The sequence below is a fragment of the Malus sylvestris genome, chromosome 2 (assembly GCF_916048215.2).
Source record: "Malus sylvestris chromosome 2, drMalSylv7.2, whole genome shotgun sequence".
NCBI lineage: Eukaryota > Viridiplantae > Streptophyta > Magnoliopsida > Rosales > Rosaceae > Malus > Malus sylvestris.
Genome location: NC_062261.1, coordinates 10,425,160 through 10,442,907, shown reverse-complemented (window position 1 = coordinate 10,442,907; position 17,748 = coordinate 10,425,160). Strand labels below are relative to the sequence as shown.

At 37.1% G+C, this 17,748-nt stretch overlaps 2 protein-coding genes across 2 annotated transcripts; one reads left to right on the top strand and one right to left on the bottom strand.

The window, feature by feature from the left end:
* Positions 1-752: 752 nt before the first annotated feature.
* LOC126591264 (uncharacterized) lies at positions 753-6,451 on the top strand. Its single transcript, XM_050256888.1, has 13 exons — positions 753-983; positions 1,095-1,253; positions 1,368-1,616; positions 1,710-1,829; positions 2,398-2,478; positions 2,722-2,817; positions 3,110-3,205; positions 3,549-3,602; positions 3,705-3,908; positions 3,992-4,117; positions 4,417-4,482; positions 5,131-5,430; positions 5,564-6,451. Exons 1-13 carry the CDS (start codon positions 921-923, stop codon positions 6,035-6,037), a joined length of 2,088 nt encoding a protein of 695 aa, XP_050112845.1. The 5' UTR covers positions 753-920; the 3' UTR covers positions 6,038-6,451.
* Positions 6,452-13,898: 7,447 nt separating this feature from the next.
* Positions 13,899-16,357, bottom strand: LOC126584446 (protein SHI RELATED SEQUENCE 1-like). Its single transcript, XM_050248825.1, has 2 exons — positions 15,161-16,357; positions 13,899-14,586 (listed from the first exon to the last, which is right to left on the bottom strand). The coding sequence occupies exons 1-2, from the start codon at positions 15,873-15,875 to the stop codon at positions 14,183-14,185; spliced, it is 1,119 nt and encodes a 372-aa protein (XP_050104782.1). The 5' UTR covers positions 15,876-16,357; the 3' UTR covers positions 13,899-14,182.
* Between the last annotated feature and the right edge of the window lie 1,391 nt (positions 16,358-17,748).

The following is a 17,748-nucleotide window of genomic DNA, read 5'->3' as shown; positions in this document are numbered from 1 at the left end:
TTTAACGACTGAGAAAAAAAGTAATCCACATAGGCCGATTGAGAAAAAAAGTAATCCAGATAGGCCGACTAAAGGATGTTACTCCTGAAAAAGAAGAAAGCTGTTCACTTGCTTAATTACAATGTGCAAATATAAGTAAAACAAATGATTGACTGCAATTTAAGGCGTGAGACAAGATTAGTTTGGGGTTGCTAAAAAAGTTTTTTTTTTTTTCAAACTTCTTTAAAAAGTTGGAGTTAAAATTGTGTTTCGTAAAAGAAAAAAAAAATTTGTTTTCAAAATCATGGGTCTAAAACAGAAACAGCCCCAACCTTGCTTTTAAAAAAAAAAACGTTTTTTTATAGGCGGCAGGTGAGTAATAACCTTCAATGAAACTTTCATTGACAATACTTATTTTTAACTAAACATTTAACTACTGTTTTGTATAACTATTTATTGTCCACAGCAAAAACAGTTTTGAAAAGAAACAACAGCAATCTCAAAGGTAAAAAATGGTTTTTCACACACAAAAATATTCTAACAAAAAGGAAAAACAAATTAAATTATGAGAAATTTAACAAAAAGCGCTCGCTACTGTTTACTTTAATTAAAAAACATATTTTTACATTAAAAAGTTAATCTTGATACTATTCATTTACTTTTTATTTTATTCTTATCAATAAATCTTAAAAGTTTTCAAATAATTTTCATTAATTTGTATGAAATAATGACGTCGCAGCACGCTATCGCATCAAAAAACGTGGCAAAAGGCCAAAGCAAAAGGAAGTTCCGGAAGTCAGACGCCGTCTTCTGGAGTACCGGGGGTAAAATCTACCCGAAAGTAACGGCCACAGTCGCAGATTCTCCAAGGCTCCACTCGCCGCTGCAGCTCAACACTCCGTCCTCCGCGAAATTGGATTCTCGGCGGCGGAGACTTCACCATGAGGAAGCGAGATTTGGCCATTCTCATGCTCTCCGCCTTCGCCATCTTCTTCTCTCTTCAGGTCCCCTCAAAAGCCCTACAGAAACTCTAACGACAATCGAATTTATGCATTTCTATTTAATTGAACTCGGTTTGAATTGTTTCTGATTGGATTTTGATTTTGAAATTTCAGCACGAGGGTGATTTCTCCTTCAGAGAGGCGTGGATGCACCTCTCCGACGACTACCCAATCAAGTTCGAAGGCGACCGCCTTCCTCCGCCGATCGTGGCCGATCTCAACGGAGACGGCAAGAAGGAAGTCCTCGTCGCCACCCACGATGCCAAAATCCAGGTCTCTCTCTCTCTCTCTCTCTCTCTCTCTCTCTCTCTCTCTTCATTTTCATTGTTACTTACTTGTTAGGTATGCTGAGGGTTTAGTGTTATTGGTAATTTTTGTTATTGTTAGGTTTTGGAGCCTCATAGTAGGCGTGTAGACGAAGGATTCAGCAACGCGCGCGTGCTTGCGGAGGTCAGCCTTTTGCCTGACAAAATCCGCATCTCCTCCGGCAGACAGCCTGTGGCAATGGCTACCGGGGTTATTGACAAGCTTCGGCCGGGGCAAAGACCCAGGCAAGTTTTGGTGGTTGTTACGTCGGGTTGGTCTGTTGTGTGCTTTGATTCCAACCTCAAAAGGCTGTGGGACGTCAATTTACAGGTTTGTGGAAAGTTTGGAATTTTGTTCATATCTAATGGTGACTTGGTCGGTGTTATCCGATTCCATAGTCTTATTCTAGTTGGAATTTTACAGGAGGATTTTCCACATAACGCCCACCATAGGGAGATTGCCATCTCAATAACTAACTACACCTTGAAGCATGGGGATACAGGATTGGTGATTGTTGGTGGAAGAATGGAAATGCAGCCTCATGTACGTTTCTTGTTATATTATTCAGTTCTAATTTGTTTCCATTTATTCTGGAATCAACTTTTCTTTCGAGTATTCGTTATGGAGAAAGCATGTGTGGTTACAAGTATATATCCTACTGCCAAGATTGTTTGCGAACTTTAAAGCCCACGGTTTTCATTCATAACTTCTAAACAATTCATCTAGTGTGATGGCAGAAGCATTCTCTACTAGCTTTAGCATCCCTTAATTAGATGTCTTTACAAACTTTGAGGATGTTGATAAAGAAATGCTGACCTTAATCTTCTTTGCACTTTTCCGTCAAGATGAATATCGATTATAAAGGTTCAAATTGGACTTGCTTTTGTTATAGCTTTTTTTTTTCTATATTCGTTGCTTCACTGCTCCTGGTATTTCACAAGTTTCTATTTATTGTCCGTTCTTGTCATCTTAAATTCTTTTCTGTGGAGTACTTGATTGAAACCATACTTCTACATTTGACCTGTTATTGCTGTTGTAATGTTTAAACTGAAGACTCACATTTTTAATCAGTCTACGGTGCTCTTAAAAGTGATTTCCTATCATTTTTTAGATTTCCATGGATCCTTTTGAAGAAATTGGGATGGCGGATAGAAGTGCTGAGCAGCATAGAAGAAATCTAACTGAAAAGGAGGTAAAAGCATTTTTTTGGTTTATGCATGAAAAACTCTTGCTTTTTTTAATTAGGGTGGATAACTTGATCTTCAGATTTTTGCATTTAAAGCATTCTCATTTCTTGGTTTAAAGTATGATATTGCTAATGTTTGAGCTTCTGAGTCAACAAAACTATATGAAACCAGTCATGACAGCTATTTACTTTTTTTTGTTCTTGGTAGTGTAGTGTTTTGATGGTTTTTTTTCTATCTATCTTGTGCAGGCTTCTGAGAGTTCAGGAACTGTGGATTTGCGCCATTTTGCATTTTATGCATTTGCTGGTAACTCTGGAACTATTAGATGGACTAGAAAGAATGAGGTGATCTTCGTATTTTTTGTACATATGCTTTTTACTTTAGCACTTCTATGCTTTATAGTTCATACTATACTTAGAAACTAGAAAGACATTAATTTTCTGGTGTAATATATCCAAAAAATTTATAGCAGGTGTACAAGCTAGAGTTTTTCTCTTTTAGTATCTTATTGATGCATGTTGCTATTACACTACTACCTGGTGTTTAACTCTTATCTGATTGATGAGTCCAACTTTTGATAAAGAATATTGAAGTATTTGCTTCTCGAATAGCTGATTCAGTCATTTGGTTGTTTAGAATATTGAAGAGAATTCTTCAGATGCTTCACGGTTAATTCCACAGCATAACTACAAGCTTGATGTTCAGGCTATGAATAGTCATCGTCCAGGAGAGGTATGTTATTCTACCATTTACAAAACTGCATGGTTATCTGTTACAGTTACCCAGTGTATATGTTAATCAATTTTTCATTGTACTTTGTATAATGTTGTGAAACTCTTATTCTTTGGAGTTTTGTTTTGGTCAAACATATGAAATATTTGAGTTTCGACTTGAAAAATGGTCCCTGAAGAAGCTTATGGAAATCTCTCTCTTTCAGTACGCATTTTCTTTACCTGATAAAGTTGTTACTAGTTTTCATCTTGTTGCTCTAAATTGCTTATGATTCATGCTTGTTTGGACTTCATTTATGATAGATTCTTTTGAGATAAGCCCCCTGATACATGTTACATTGTAGTATGAATGTAGGGAATTCAGAGAATCTATCCTTGGAGTTATGCCACATCATTGGGTATGTTAAAAGGACTGTCTTTTACTCCGTTAATTGCACTTCTGTTCAACTGAATGTATTATTTTGTGGTAAGTGATTTGCCAATTTGCATGCCATTACCAGGATAGAAGAGAAGATACTTTGTTGGAACTTGCACATTTCAGGCGGCACAAAAGGAAAACAGTGAAGAGAACATCTGGAAAGACTATTAACTTCCCTTTCCACAAGCCAGAAGAAAACCATCCTCCTGGAAAGGACTCAACAAAAAAAATTTCAAACTTGATTGGAAAAGCTATTCAGTATGCTGGTTCAGCAAAATCTAAGAAGGTGCGACTTGTGAACCATTTGAATGTAAGATTGTTTATCGTATGTTGAAATTCCTTTTTGACCTGTTTATGTTTCTGGTGCAGCCATATCAATATATACCTACCATAACAAACCACACTCAGCTTTGGTGGGTCCCTAATGTCGTTGTAGCTCATCAAAAAGAAGGAATAGAAGTTATTCACTTAGCATCTGGTCGCACTTTCTGTAAGGTAAACGAAAAGCCCACTCAATTTCCCTTGTAGCGTCATAACCAAAGTTAAATTACACTTGATATGATTGCCATTCATGCTTTGGTTTGTGAAAGAAAGAGAGCAGCCTTTGTTCTTTTATTTTTTTTATATGTTGAGACTTGAGAGAGATCCACCCTGCTTCAGCTCAGTCCTTCATTTCTTATTTTTACTTTCTATCTGATATATGGACATACATACATAGAAAAACTTTGTTTCAACTGTGGAATATTTATGTTATTTCTTAATCGATGTAATGCAAAATTTATCGATCTTATCAGCTTCATCTTCAAGAGGGTGGCCTTCATGCTGATGTAAATGGCGATGGAGTCCTAGATCATGTCCAGGTGCACATCTCTCAACTTTCTACCTTTAGGTCTGGTTTAGTATTGTTGTGCTTTGAAAAAAAACTGCTATGAGAATAAGCGGCTGCGAAATAAATCAGCAGAGTGTTTGGTAAACTTTTTTGTAAAAGTGCTTTTGGAAAAAAAAAGCAGTTTGATAGTGGGTCTTTTCATTAAAGGAGCACTGTAGCTCCGTGTGCTTTGAAAAAAAGCCAGTTTTCCAAAGCTGCAAATAGCAGCTTCAGCTTGTTCCTTTGATTTCAGCTTATTCTCACAGCAGCTTCCAAAATAAGCTTTTTTTTTTCAGTTTACCAAACACTTAAAACCCTCACAGCTTTTTTTCATAGGTGCTTTTTTTTTAAGCACCTCACTCCCAAACCATCCCTTAGTCTCTTATCTCAATTCTAGTTGGCTGAACAGCCTAAAAGTTTAATGCTCAGTGGATGTTGGAAGTTAAATGTCTGTTGAATTATGCTCTGTGGATCTAAAGCACAATGATAAAAAAATTATAATTGGTGGACAACCACAAAAGAAAAAAAAAGGAGGAAATGCAGGGATAAATGTGGCATAATTAACTTGTGGCCTGAAGTGTAGATTTTGTTTATGGCTGCATGGGTGATAAATGTGACAGAATCTGTGCCTTCTCTGCAGGCTGTAGGGGGAAATGGCGCTGAGCAGACTGTTGCTAGTGGATCCATGGAAGTGCTCCGTCCCTGTTGGGCTGTTGCGACCTCTGGTGTACCCGTTCGAGAACAACTATTTAATGCTTCGATATGTCATCATTCCCTTTTTAACTTATTCCAACATGGAGAATATTCTAGAGGCTTTGGTCGAACTCATGATTTAGCATCGTTGGAGGTAGCAACTCCCATTCTCATTCCAAGAAGAGATGGCCATAGGCATCGTAAGGGAAGCCATGGTGATGTTGTCTTCTTGACAAATCGTGGTGAGGTATGCATTCTAATCTTGATCGCGTCATGGATTGGGATGAGATCACTCACAAAATTCAATTATAATCTTGTAAGGTACAGGGTACTGTTTACTTATGCAGAATTGGCAACTTAAGATGTGTACTTTCTCTCAGGTAACATCATACTCCCCTGGATTGCATGGCCATGATGCCATTTGGCAGTGGCAGCTGACGACGGGTGCTATATGGTCAAATCTTCCATCTCCGTCAGGGATGATGGAGGCTGGTAACGTGGTCCCTACACTGAAGTCATTCTCGTTGCGGGTTCATGATATCCAAGAGGTGGTCCTTGCTGCCGGAGAACAAGAGGCTGTAGTGATTTCTCCTGGAGGAAGTATCGTAACATCAGTTGTCCTTCCAGCACCGCCTACACACGCCCTGATCACCGAGGACTTCTCAAACGACGGGCTCACTGATCTTATTGTTGTGACGAATACCGGGGTGTACGGGTTTGTCCAGACAAGGCAACCAGGTGCCCTCTTCTTCAGTACCCTGGTTGGTTGCCTCATACTTGTAATGGGCATCATCTTCGTGGCCCAACACCTCAACTCCATCAAAGGCAAACCCCGTGCTCCATCTTCTCAGTGAAAGCAGCAGAGCTTTCACGACTAAAATACTAACCGAATATCGCCACAAACCGAGAGAAGCAAAGGAGTTCATCGATATCGTGTTTTGGTAGAGAAAAATCGGCATACGCTGATGGAATCCTGTAGCCTTCACCGGGGAAACAGCATCAGATCGACGAGCCGACGGACCTGCTTCCCTGCGTTCACTGTAATCCTTCTGTGGCGCTTCGTTTACTCCTCCGAGTTTATTGCATGTAAAATCTTTCTTCTGCTATGTATCATTTGCATCTAAATTTTTCGTAAATTATCTCTTGTTTTTTACTTACAAATTTTCTCCGGGTTTATGACTTCGAGCATCTCCAACAACACTAGATATATTTTAATGAGTTTAGCATGAAATTCGAAGATTGTTTTGGCTTTTAGCCGATTTTAAAAATGTTACTCCTACAACTTTGAATATTTTTTTCATTTCATAACTTTGAATACTATTTATTAAAAGGTACTCATTAAAACGCATTTAGTTTGATTTTACTTTATATTATCTTTATTATTACCAAACCCACCTTTATATTATGGTGATATCAAATTAAACAGGTCTTAATGGTTGCTCATTAATAACTCAATGGGCTGCTGACGCCGAATCTCTTGGCCATATGGAAAGTAAAGAAATCTTGCAACCATTTACAAAGCTAGGTTAACTGGGATATAACGACGCTGTGGATCAAGCTTTTTGTGGTTTTGGGTTAAATTTATCCAAGTTCAAACAACATGATTTAGCTAAGCTGTTGGAGATATTCCTGTAGAAATGACGGAAAAACGGAGAAAACTTGGCACAACAATCCAGGAAATAGTCCTCTCACTAATTTTCTTTCGGTCAAGTACTACTCTCAGGATATTTCCCTTTATTTATACAAAAAAAATAAAAAAATAAAAAAAGAAATTTGCTCAAGGAGAAAAATTAATTAGGTCGAGTGACTATGAATACAACCAGTACCAATACAATTAAATAGGTGGGCACGATTTGGCACAAGCGGCAAACATTCTTCCCAAATATAAGAGCAAGCCTATACTATTGACGTCTGACAAAAAAAATTAATCCCCCAAGAAAAAAAGTTTTGGCCTTTGTATATATACGATTGATTGACTGCATAAAAGTATTATATATAAGTATTTATATATGTCATTAATTGTACTGAATTTTCTACCTCACGAGTCACGACATTCCGATTCTCTTTGAAACCGAATATTGGGTTTCACTTTGATGCATGTCAATTCAGAAAGGTCATCCATATATATGCATATATCAATCCATTTCAGAGAGATTTGTTGGGGAAAAGTAAGATTGCTACATGAAAATTCCGTGGGGCTGTCAAAGCAAGTGGGAGATCGAGATCTCTACCTAGCTCTCGCATTCAAGCACCTTATCATTAAAAGTCAATATAGAAATAAGTACACACACACACATACATATATATATATATATATATATATATATATATATATATATATATATATTCCAAGATCATGCCTTCCACCCCTACAATCTCTATAATTTAAACGGTGTATATATGATATGCACTGGTGCACTAAACCGTTTAATTTGTATGAATTAATATTTGATATGTTTGATCTAACTGTTTAAACACCAATACATTTGATACATGTATATTGTAGATCAACCCTATTTATTATCAAAGCTTTGTGGTTTAGAATTTGGATACTATTCTAACACTAGAGTTTGAACTTTAGGAACCCTAATCCGAGATGGGTCTTTAATTAATTTCTCCAGATTAACTATAGGCGTAGTTTTGCAGCAGGGTTTATGTTAACCTAATTCCAAAGACGACGTCCGTGGGATAATTACTCTACATGTAATTAACGGTCGAGAAATATATATAGCAACTAGCTAGCAACCAAAATAATATTTACTGGTCCTCGAAGAGACAATTCACTACATGTAAGAGCTTGGTTTCTTCCAAAATATGCCTTAATTACGCCTTCAAACTTGCAGCCTTGTTTTCTGCTGACAGCAGACACAGCCTTACAAGTTATGGAATATGGAAAAAAAACTTCAGCTCCCACCAATTGGCATTCAGTTCGATCAGCACATTCAGATATACTGGTGCTCTCTCTCTCTACCGCTTTCTCAGATTGCAAATAGGGTTTGGGAGGAAACAGCTAATTGATCGAAAGCAAAGCAAAGCAAAACAAAAAATGAAGGGAAAAAACAAAAACTTTTTGCAGCAAATTGCCTTCTTGTCGGGACCACAGCAACTCAAATTATATTGCCCCCCAGGCCAACACACAGAAGATCACATTGTGCATTGGGCTCAGCCTACCAACCCTAGAGCTGATCAAATTGCATGCCAACCCCGCCTGCCTATAATTGCCCTAATACACCATGACAAACCCTAGTGCTCCCTTTTGAATTATGACTTTGTTTGTGCTTACTAGGGGAATTAACCTAGCTAATATGTTGTTTAGCTATTGCTCTTGGATCTCTCTAAAATATTGCAGACACTGCAGCGATGTCTATATATGTATATATAATTATATATACAAGCAAAAGTTAGAAAAGAAGAGAATATAAATTAGCTCAGTGCCAAACATCTGGGTTTATTATACTTTCTCAAAACGCTAGAAATATGTGGCCGTTACCTAGCTGAGGTCTCTGTTGGCAAGCACAATTCTAAGCTAGGATTTCAGACTGCTGCATGTGGGAGACTAGAGACTCTAAGAGTGATGGAGTATACGAGAGAGCAATGTTGTGGGGTTGTATGGCTATCATGCATCCACCCGTTGGTTGATTGGATGCCATATACAGGAGGGAGTAGTGTTTGATGTTGCACGTCACTGAGAAGTAGTCTACAGAACATGTGTTTTTTACGAATTTTCTTTAGTATGTTAACCTAACTAGCAAGCTACTCACTACAAATACGTTTCTTTGTTTAGTTAATCTACTCGCTACAAACATGATTTGCCCTTGGATAATATGTTGTACATATATAAAGTTGTTGATAAGATGCATTTGTCAAGGAAAACCTTATGATTTAAGAAAGAAGTTGAATTGAGATTTGAGATTTTCAATGTAGGTCAAGGATAGGATTATTTAAAGTCACCCTAACTAATTTCTTATTGCACGAATATGTTTCCCCAATACAACACAATTTTGCCATTTTATTTGGAAGATAGTAAAATAAAGTCACTTGACAACCCCTTGCAGAAAAACTGTGCTCTAAAGCGTGTACATACACAGCTAGATCCGCAGTCTGCCACTGTCAACGATTTCCATGCTTATATATATATATATATATGTACGTAGTTTGAATGGTTTCCTTATATTGAACTTCAGATCTCGAAACTTCAAAAGCAATTAGTTGGTTTGAAGAATCACCGGATATAATCTTAAGACTTATTGAGGATAGTTCTATTTGATTTGTTTGGTGCAAGCACTCTTTTTCTGTTAGACTGAATATTGAAAGCTCCGGCAAAGCTATAACAAAGTCATTTTTCATTGCACCCTATCTACCATTGTATGTATTCTTCCGACGTTTCAATGAATACCCTACTTTCACGAAACAAAATCTATGTATCTATATGAAAGTTACTTTGTATAGAGATATGTTGGAGAAGAATTCACAACTCCATAACAGTTTCATGCATCAACTCTTTAATCATAGTGTAGCATTATCTTTCTACTCAGTATATGCATTGCAGTAATGTATAGCCACTAATGTTAATCCGAGTTAATTAGAATGTATACCGTATTTCCATCACAATTAGAGATTAATGAGCAAAATTGTTCTCATATCTTTACCCGTTCAGCACTCCTCCTTCGTTATCTAACCATACGACAACAAAGAAAGAAATGCATAAGGAAAAAAAATATGAGTTTGAAAATTACTACTCGTAACAAAAAGCTACAGACTCACAAAACTAATTTTGAAAGAATAATACCCTGGTGCATTGGGGATTGCCCTTGATGATTTCCCAAAATTCAAAGAAAATTGAATGCATGGATACAAAATTGAAAAATTGAATTCCCCCAGGTACTTACTCAGTTGTCCAGGGGACCGAATATTACACTGGAGATTTTTTGTTGTGATACGGTCCGACATACCAAGTGTAATAATACAATTAATGTAATATTACAAGTGATGTAATATTCCAGTGCATTGGAGATGGGGGCCTTTGATGATTTTTAAAGTTAAAAAAAAATTAATGTATCGAACCGTATTCCCAACACATCGAAAATTTTCTGCTGCTTTTTCAATCTCTGCGCTGCTCAAGGAAACATGATATGCATATATACCGATGGAGTGGAAAGTTTTTTGAGCCAAAAAAACATGGGCGTCAATCTCATCATTATTTCTGTAAAAGTAAATACTAATTATTTTTTGCATTGGGAATGTATATAGGCATATATGGTTTTCTCTTTCTTTTTGTTAAGATTTTGTTCATCAAAAAACAACAAATAATAATTAGGTTTAAAGGTCAATAAGAATTTCCCCAATTCGACTAAATTAAGTATTTTTCTTACGGAATCCAACGACAAAATGTGTTTATTTTCTTTCGGCGGGTCTACAATATATAAAATTTTGTTTAATTTTAAGAAGAAAAAAAGAGTTTTGTAAGGAAAAGAATCTACCATAAAACAGCTGCATCACATGGAAACATACTGTAGCATCACATTTAGCTTTACACACACACTATCCCAACGGTAAATGTACAAGTTTTTTTCTAATGCACATTTAAATTACACATCTGAACAAGAATTGTTAAATCTTTTAACCTAACAGAATTTAACAGCTCTTGTTAAGTGTAACTTAATTGCGCACTACAGAAAATTCAATAAATGTATATGGTCGAAACTTGACCTAACTCGCTGGAACAAAAGCCGCCCTCTAATTTACCAGAAAACATGATAAAAAAAAAAATATATATATATATATATATATATATATGACCGAAAGTTTAACCATGCTTCAATGCATGACGTGCATTAAGACAACAGATGGTTTAATTTGTGATCAAGGATTTAATGGCTAAGTACCCAATATATATACATAGAAAATTTCGATAGAAATTGAAGACGATTAAGAATGTTACACTTGCTACATTTGTACCACCTCCCTAATAGTGTAGGGCACACAAACACGTATAAAGACAATACAAATGTGGTAAGACAAATGTAGTAAGAGTAACATTTTTGAATATGACATTATGGGATGGGCAAGTCTGTTGTAACTAAACTGCTACTCTAAAATAGTATGGTCTCTTTGTAACTGCCACCCTCCATCCATCCATGCAGGATCACTCAAAAGCTAATTCAGTCCATCAAGAGGGCTAATACTTCAAGCTCCACAGCAAGAATTAATTTTCAAGCAATTCAATACACATATACTACTGCTTTATAGAATTCTATCTAGTATCAACACAACTTAAAAAGAAAGCATTTTTGGAGCCTTCTTATTTTCTCAGTAATATTTTTGCAAGGGGTTGTCGCTCAGTTGATTTAAGATCACTTATTCCTGCACCCGAGATCTTAAGTTCAATTCTCCCTTCTCCCATTTCCGCTTGTATTAAAAAAACTTTCATATAATTTCAACTGCAGTTATTTTCTCTACATGAAAGTTTTTTCACTGAATCACTACAATTCTTTTAATATTTCCTGCAAACTCCTCATTATATATATAGCTATATGCTATCCAATTCATTATAAAACAGCAGGGCAATAGTTATAATTTGGCTTAAGAATCTGGACTCATTTCCATGTACTCCATATATGGAATTCTCTAAGAGTAACCAACTTGCTTGAAGCAATTACAACAGAGAGAGAGAGAGAGAGAAAGAGAGAGAGAGAGAGAGAGAGAGATGGAGATGTTGACACTCTTGGCACCAACTTGCCGAATCATTTACGGATACAAAACCCTAAACCCCAAACACTCTCTAGCCATTAGAATAATACACAACTAAACACAGGCAAGTGCACAACTCAATTTCAAATACTTTCTACCTAGGATGCATGGACGTGGATACGAACACAAGAATACGACACAACACGGGAATACGAAGGGATACCACCATGTCCATGCGTCGTAGCTTGCACTTTTCAAGACAGAAGTTTTTACATGTTATTTACACCCCAAGATACATATATTCAGGCCTAAACCTATATTAAGGGATCTCTCAATTATTTTCGACAAGAAGACAGATTTGCAGCCATGGACGAAAAGACTTGACTTGGAGGCATGAACGATTGGAATCTAAATAAAATACATACACATACGACAGACCTTGGGATTAGTTAGTCAAATACTTCACCATGCAAACAAAAGATTAGGTGACTCCTTATCTATCTTGGGGTTATTAGGCTTTAGAGTTCGAACATGTGTTTGTGCATTCAAAAATCTCTTAAACAGACTTTACGGAGATTTGATTCATTCTGATGCTTCGTTCATTGAAAAATCTCATCTTATGTTTTTGTTTAATTTATCAACCTTAATTTCTTTTTCTTTTCTAACTACAACAATTCTGATGTTTCTCTCTTAAAATTAAAATTTTATCTACATTTTGGAGGTAAAGTAGGCTCGTTTGAGATGTGCTTTTAAATGACTGAAAGTTTTTTTAGAGAAAATGTTTTCTGAAACCAATCATTTGTAAAAATGAAAGTTAATTCTAGAAAAGCACTTGAAGTGCTTCCTGCAAGAAGCACATAAATGGCTCTTCTAACAAGAAGCACTTCAAGTATTTTTGAAACTCAAAAACATTTTCTCTAAAAATGTTTTCAGTCATTTAAAAACACTTAAAAAAACTAGCCCTTAAACTCCCTTCCAGTTTCATTACAGATATAAGCTTCCCCACAGTAAATTTATTTATTTAAAAATAAAGCTTGTGCTTTATACTGTTGATATTTTAAGAACTACTAGTGATAACTATAATCAATATTTATTGACTAAATGCAATAATGTGGCAGCATTAAAAGGTTTAAAAAGACTTCTATAGGGAAGTGAGAAATAGATAATTGCAGATAACATTAATGTATGAAATTTAGAGGACATGTCAAAGGTCAGATTGTTTGTAAACTAATTATGCAAGGCCCTTAAATTTTCTGCTATGTTTACAATTCCTAAGTTTTCATACAGAAAGTAAACAATATTAAATTTAAGCAATTATCCAACAAACAATTGAGCAATATTTCTGTAATTTTACCTTCCTGGAGCTGTGCATTAAACCACCGCAGGTGAAAATTAAGCAAAGCTTCCAGTTTTCAACATCAAAGTCACATCCATTCATTTCAAAATTTAGGAACAAATGAAGAAAATATAAAACAAAGTTCAATATTCTATGACAATCTAGAGAGAGAGAGAGAGAGAGAGAGAGAGAGAGAAGGGAGAAAGGGTTGCTTGACCTTTTGAACTTGAATATGCTGGTTTACTCATGCATGGCTGGACCGCCCATACCGAAATGAAAAAAGAAGTCGTCTTTGTAGTTTGTCCAACAAAAGACGAAAACTTCCAAGTTTTCGTGATCCATTTCAAACAGGCAAGCATACGGGTAAACAGGGAAAAAGAAAAAAAAAGCAGCTTTCCAAGTTCAAATCCAACCAAAAAAATGTCATGGGGTTCAACCCAGTAGAGGAAAAATAAATAAATAAAAACACCGCCACTCTTTTTTAACACTAAATTCATCTTAATCTACAAGAGGGCGTCGCGTTTTAACCCTGGACACGCTACGTTAAAGAGAAATACCCATCCAGGATAATCCACAAAACACCACCACTCTTTAAAATCTCCAATTAGTCAAAACAAAATGAAGAAAACATGTAGCGCCTAAACATATTTGAATTTGAACAAGATATTAATCAAGAGGATTAATGATAATACCAATCATAATAGATGATGACATTCAAATTAACTAATTAACAAGCATTAGAAACTGTCAACAAAACAAATACGTTCCTCGCGCATCAATACTTTCTTTCAACTCTCTCTTTCTAGCTTCCTAGCTAGGCTAGTCCAAATGTGGGTATCAATTTTTGCTACAAAGATATTATCAAAAGATTTGAGAGTACACACTTACTACGTACGGAACAGTTGCTCGTCGTAGGTAGGTAGTCAGAAGAAGAAGAAGATGAAGAATGTGGGAAGTGTAAACTTTTGTTCCATCAAGATCTTGGTGGTGGGAAGAATTGCGTACCCATGTATGTGTTAATTGGAGCTGGATATAGAGAAGAAGGATCTATAACTGTCGTCGAACCCGCCACTGCCATTCCCTCGTGACCGCCACCACCGTCAATGGATGCTGTGTTAACGGCGGTGGTGGCTCCCGCGATGAGATTGAGCGGTTGGAAATTAACTCCACCACCAGACGAGGTTTCAGCTGCCATGTTCATGTTGTAGTTAGGGGATTCGGGTCCATGGTCGTTGAGAATTCCTTTAAACCAATGGCCTGCGATGTTCACAGCCGTCTGGTACGCGTACTGGACCTCGTCGTCCATTGCGCTCACTTTCACGCAGCGAAATACAGCCTGCGATCTTACTTCCGGCGGGAAATTCACCACATCCAAGCCTACATACACAGACATGTGTAAATCCCAAGCTCCAATACATAAAACTACATAGTTTTTCATGACAAGGAAAGACCCAGAGTAGGAAAATTAAATTAAAAAATTGCTTATCTTTAGATTTTCTTTCTTTTAACACAAATAAAAAAAGAAAGGCACACAAAAGCAAGCAATACGCACAAACATGAACACGGAATTTTTAGAGAGAGAGAGAGAGAGAAACAGTGTATTTCTTTCTTTGTTTCTTTCTTCCTGTCAATGTAATAGTCGTCAGGACTACTGCAGAACAGTGTTTTTTTGGAAAAGGAAAAGATGAAAAGAAAGAAAGCTGGTGATTTCTGATGGGGTTTTTGGAAGAATGAGTTTTTTACTATTGAGGGATCGACTCTTCCTAACACGCAATCGATATTCTCTTCTATTTGTTTGGTTTTGCACACGCTACCTTCCAAAACCCTTCCCCTTTTTTCTCCCCTTCTTCCATTCTCTCCTTGTTCACTCAAACCCTCCTTTTTTTCCCTCTCTCAAACGATCAAAAGATCTCATAAAACGTGTATGTATATGTGTGTATAAATAGAATACCTGAAGTATTTGTGTTTGTGTGAATACGAAGAGAGGGATTCGAGCTCGGATTTTCTCTGAGTCTTTTCGAACTTTCTCCACGAATCACTTGAAGCTGCTGCTGCTGTTGGTTCTGGTGTTGTTGTAAATGATCTTGCTGTTGGTGGTGTTGGTGCTGCAAGGCGGCGAGCTGCTGCTGCCGCTCACGGCGTTTCGACGCCGGAACCCACGTGCTCTTGACGTGGGTCGGACAGTCTAACCCTCGGTTCTTGCAGCAAGTCCTGCACCTCATGTGTATGCAGTCTTTCTTCGCTTGGTTCCCGCAGTCCTGACAGCTGGCGCCACCTCCGCTTCCTCCGCTTCCTCCTCTTCCTCCTGACGACGACCTCATCATCGTAAACGCCGCTGCGGCCGACCTCGACGATGAAGTGTCATCCGATCCCCTGCTGCTGGGACCCACCCCTAGAGCAGCCGCAGAAGCGTAGAGATCTTGATGGTGGTGGGGATGAGGCTGGTAAAGCCGTGGGGGCGGCTGGGTTTGGAGCTGGAGGAGCTGCTCCTGTTGCTGCAACAGCTCGAAGCCCTTGTACGGCTGATTTGCCACGTCCTCATTCTTGTACCAGAACAACGTCTCCGGAGCAATTTGTTGGTGGTTGTGGTGATCAGGCGGGGGTGGGTTGTTGCTATTATGCTGGTCGTCGCTGCCGCCTCTGCCTAATGAGAAAAAACCAGCCATTGCTGCTGCTTCCTTAACCGAGACCCAAATTGTGACCGAAAATCCATATCAAGCTCAAACTCCGACCCAATTCTCTAATGGGTATTTACTATTCACCTTGAAGTTTTAATTTTTATGAAAATATTTGAAGAGAATGGTGAAAAATGAAAATCTGCAGAGAGGGACAGAGATAGCTAGAACTCAGTTTGGCAGCGTTAATCGCGCTTTTAATCCGTCCTCTTCACTGTGCTGCGCTGTTCGCCTGTAATTTCCAAGCATTTATGAATCCCGCAGAACTTACCTCTCTCTGCAACGCCGCCATATCCTTTCTCTCCTCTGCACTCTGCAAGCAGCTCACACAAACTCAAGCCTCTCTCTCTCTCTCTCTCTCTCTCCGTCTGATTTGTTCGCAGGTGATGAGCTTTTCAGCTCTGCGCAGTGCGTTTCTTTCTCTGTGTGTGTGTGTGACTGTATAACATAAAACCCCTCTCTCTCTCTCTCTCCTCCCTCTCCTGGTTGGTTATGGATGTCATAATCTCGTCTCAAAACGGTAGAAGAATTAGATCAAATCACTGTTAAATTCGCATGCTCATCCAACGGTCATTTGCCTCGCCACGTGTCGCCGCGTCAGCTTTTTGCTTCTTCGTCCTTTTGCACCGTAAAACCCGCCACTTTCTTTAAGCACTCCCCGCCCAATTTTTCCCTTTTTTTCTATTCTTTTATTTCCTTTTTACTGCTCAAAAATATCCGTTTTTTCATATACATTATTATTAACTCTAAAAATTTTATTTTACATTTTAAATTTTTATAATTTGAAAGAAAATATACAAAGATGATATGGAGACATTTTCTTTTCTTTTTTCCACTTAAAACATTAATTTATGTTGAAATATTCAATATGATGATCTAAACAAAAGAAAAATGCATAAGAAAAAAAGACGTGCGGTTATCAATTTTTGTGTTATATTTAACGTTGACACTTAATTCGGTAAGCATTTGTCTCTATTTTAATAGAAGATCTTAAATTTAACTGCATCGGTAGCAAATTTAATATAAATATATTATAATCTACTCATAGAGAAAAATCATATTGATTGTTGATATTATGACGGAGATATAACATTTTTTTTATCCCATTTCCTTTTCATTTCACATGACCAAATTGTTTATCCCTTTTTTTGGTGAAAATTATGGTCTTCGTTACACCAAGGTTTAGCTGTAAAGCAAATTCTCCTCCACTCCTCTACTCACATGAGTCTTTGGAGGGTAATTTAGTAAATTTAATATGATTTTCTCTCAATAATATTACACCCTATCTTCGTTAGTGACTTTGATACACAATCCGTACAAATTAAAGTGTAGTCCAAGTAATTTTTTTACCTATAACCAGGTCAGCAATACCGTATTACTTGCAAGTGGTGGTTGCTATAGTAAATAGAGTCTTTCTTTTTAATCCAATGCGTTCCGGGTTCATACTTTTCTTTCTTCTCTTAATATAGTTTAAGTGATTTTTGTACTTTATCTAGTCTTAAGTGGAGAGAGATGGTTTGAACCCAGAAAGCTACGAGTTGAGGAGAAAGGCTCAAATTATGATAGCAATCCATCATTTTGGCCTTCCATAATAGACCAAAAAACTGAGTGTGATACCAATATTATAGGAATCACACTCTTACACTGAAACCGCTCAATTCATATATATATATATATCAAACTCATTGTAACTACTAAAGAATGCCTAATATAGTAAGGTTTTTTTAGCTAAAATAGTCGTTGACATTGACATAACTCCTCACTTTATTCTGTGAAAAACTCTGTTAATAAGGAATAAAATGACAAAATTACCCTCAATTTCATAAATAATAGGAAAATCATTAGGACAAATGATTTGAAATAA

Bases quoted from the DNA above. Each gene is read 5' to 3' on its own strand.
- LOC126591264 (XM_050256888.1), top strand. From the start codon at position 921: ATGAGGAAGCGAGATTTGGCCATTCTCATGCTCTCCGCCTTCGCCATC. The intron at 1,254-1,367 runs GTCTCTCTCTCT...TGTTATTGTTAG, and splicing joins CCCACGATGCCAAAATCCAG to GTTTTGGAGCCTCATAGTAG. The intron at 4,118-4,416 runs GTAAACGAAAAG...CGATCTTATCAG, and splicing joins CTGGTCGCACTTTCTGTAAG to CTTCATCTTCAAGAGGGTGG.
- LOC126584446 (XM_050248825.1), bottom strand. From the start codon at position 15,875: ATGGCTGGTTTTTTCTCATTAGGCAGAGGCGGCAGCGACGACCAGCAT. The intron at 14,587-15,160 runs GTATTCTATTTA...CTGTGTATGTAG, and splicing joins CACAAACACAAATACTTCAG to GCTTGGATGTGGTGAATTTC.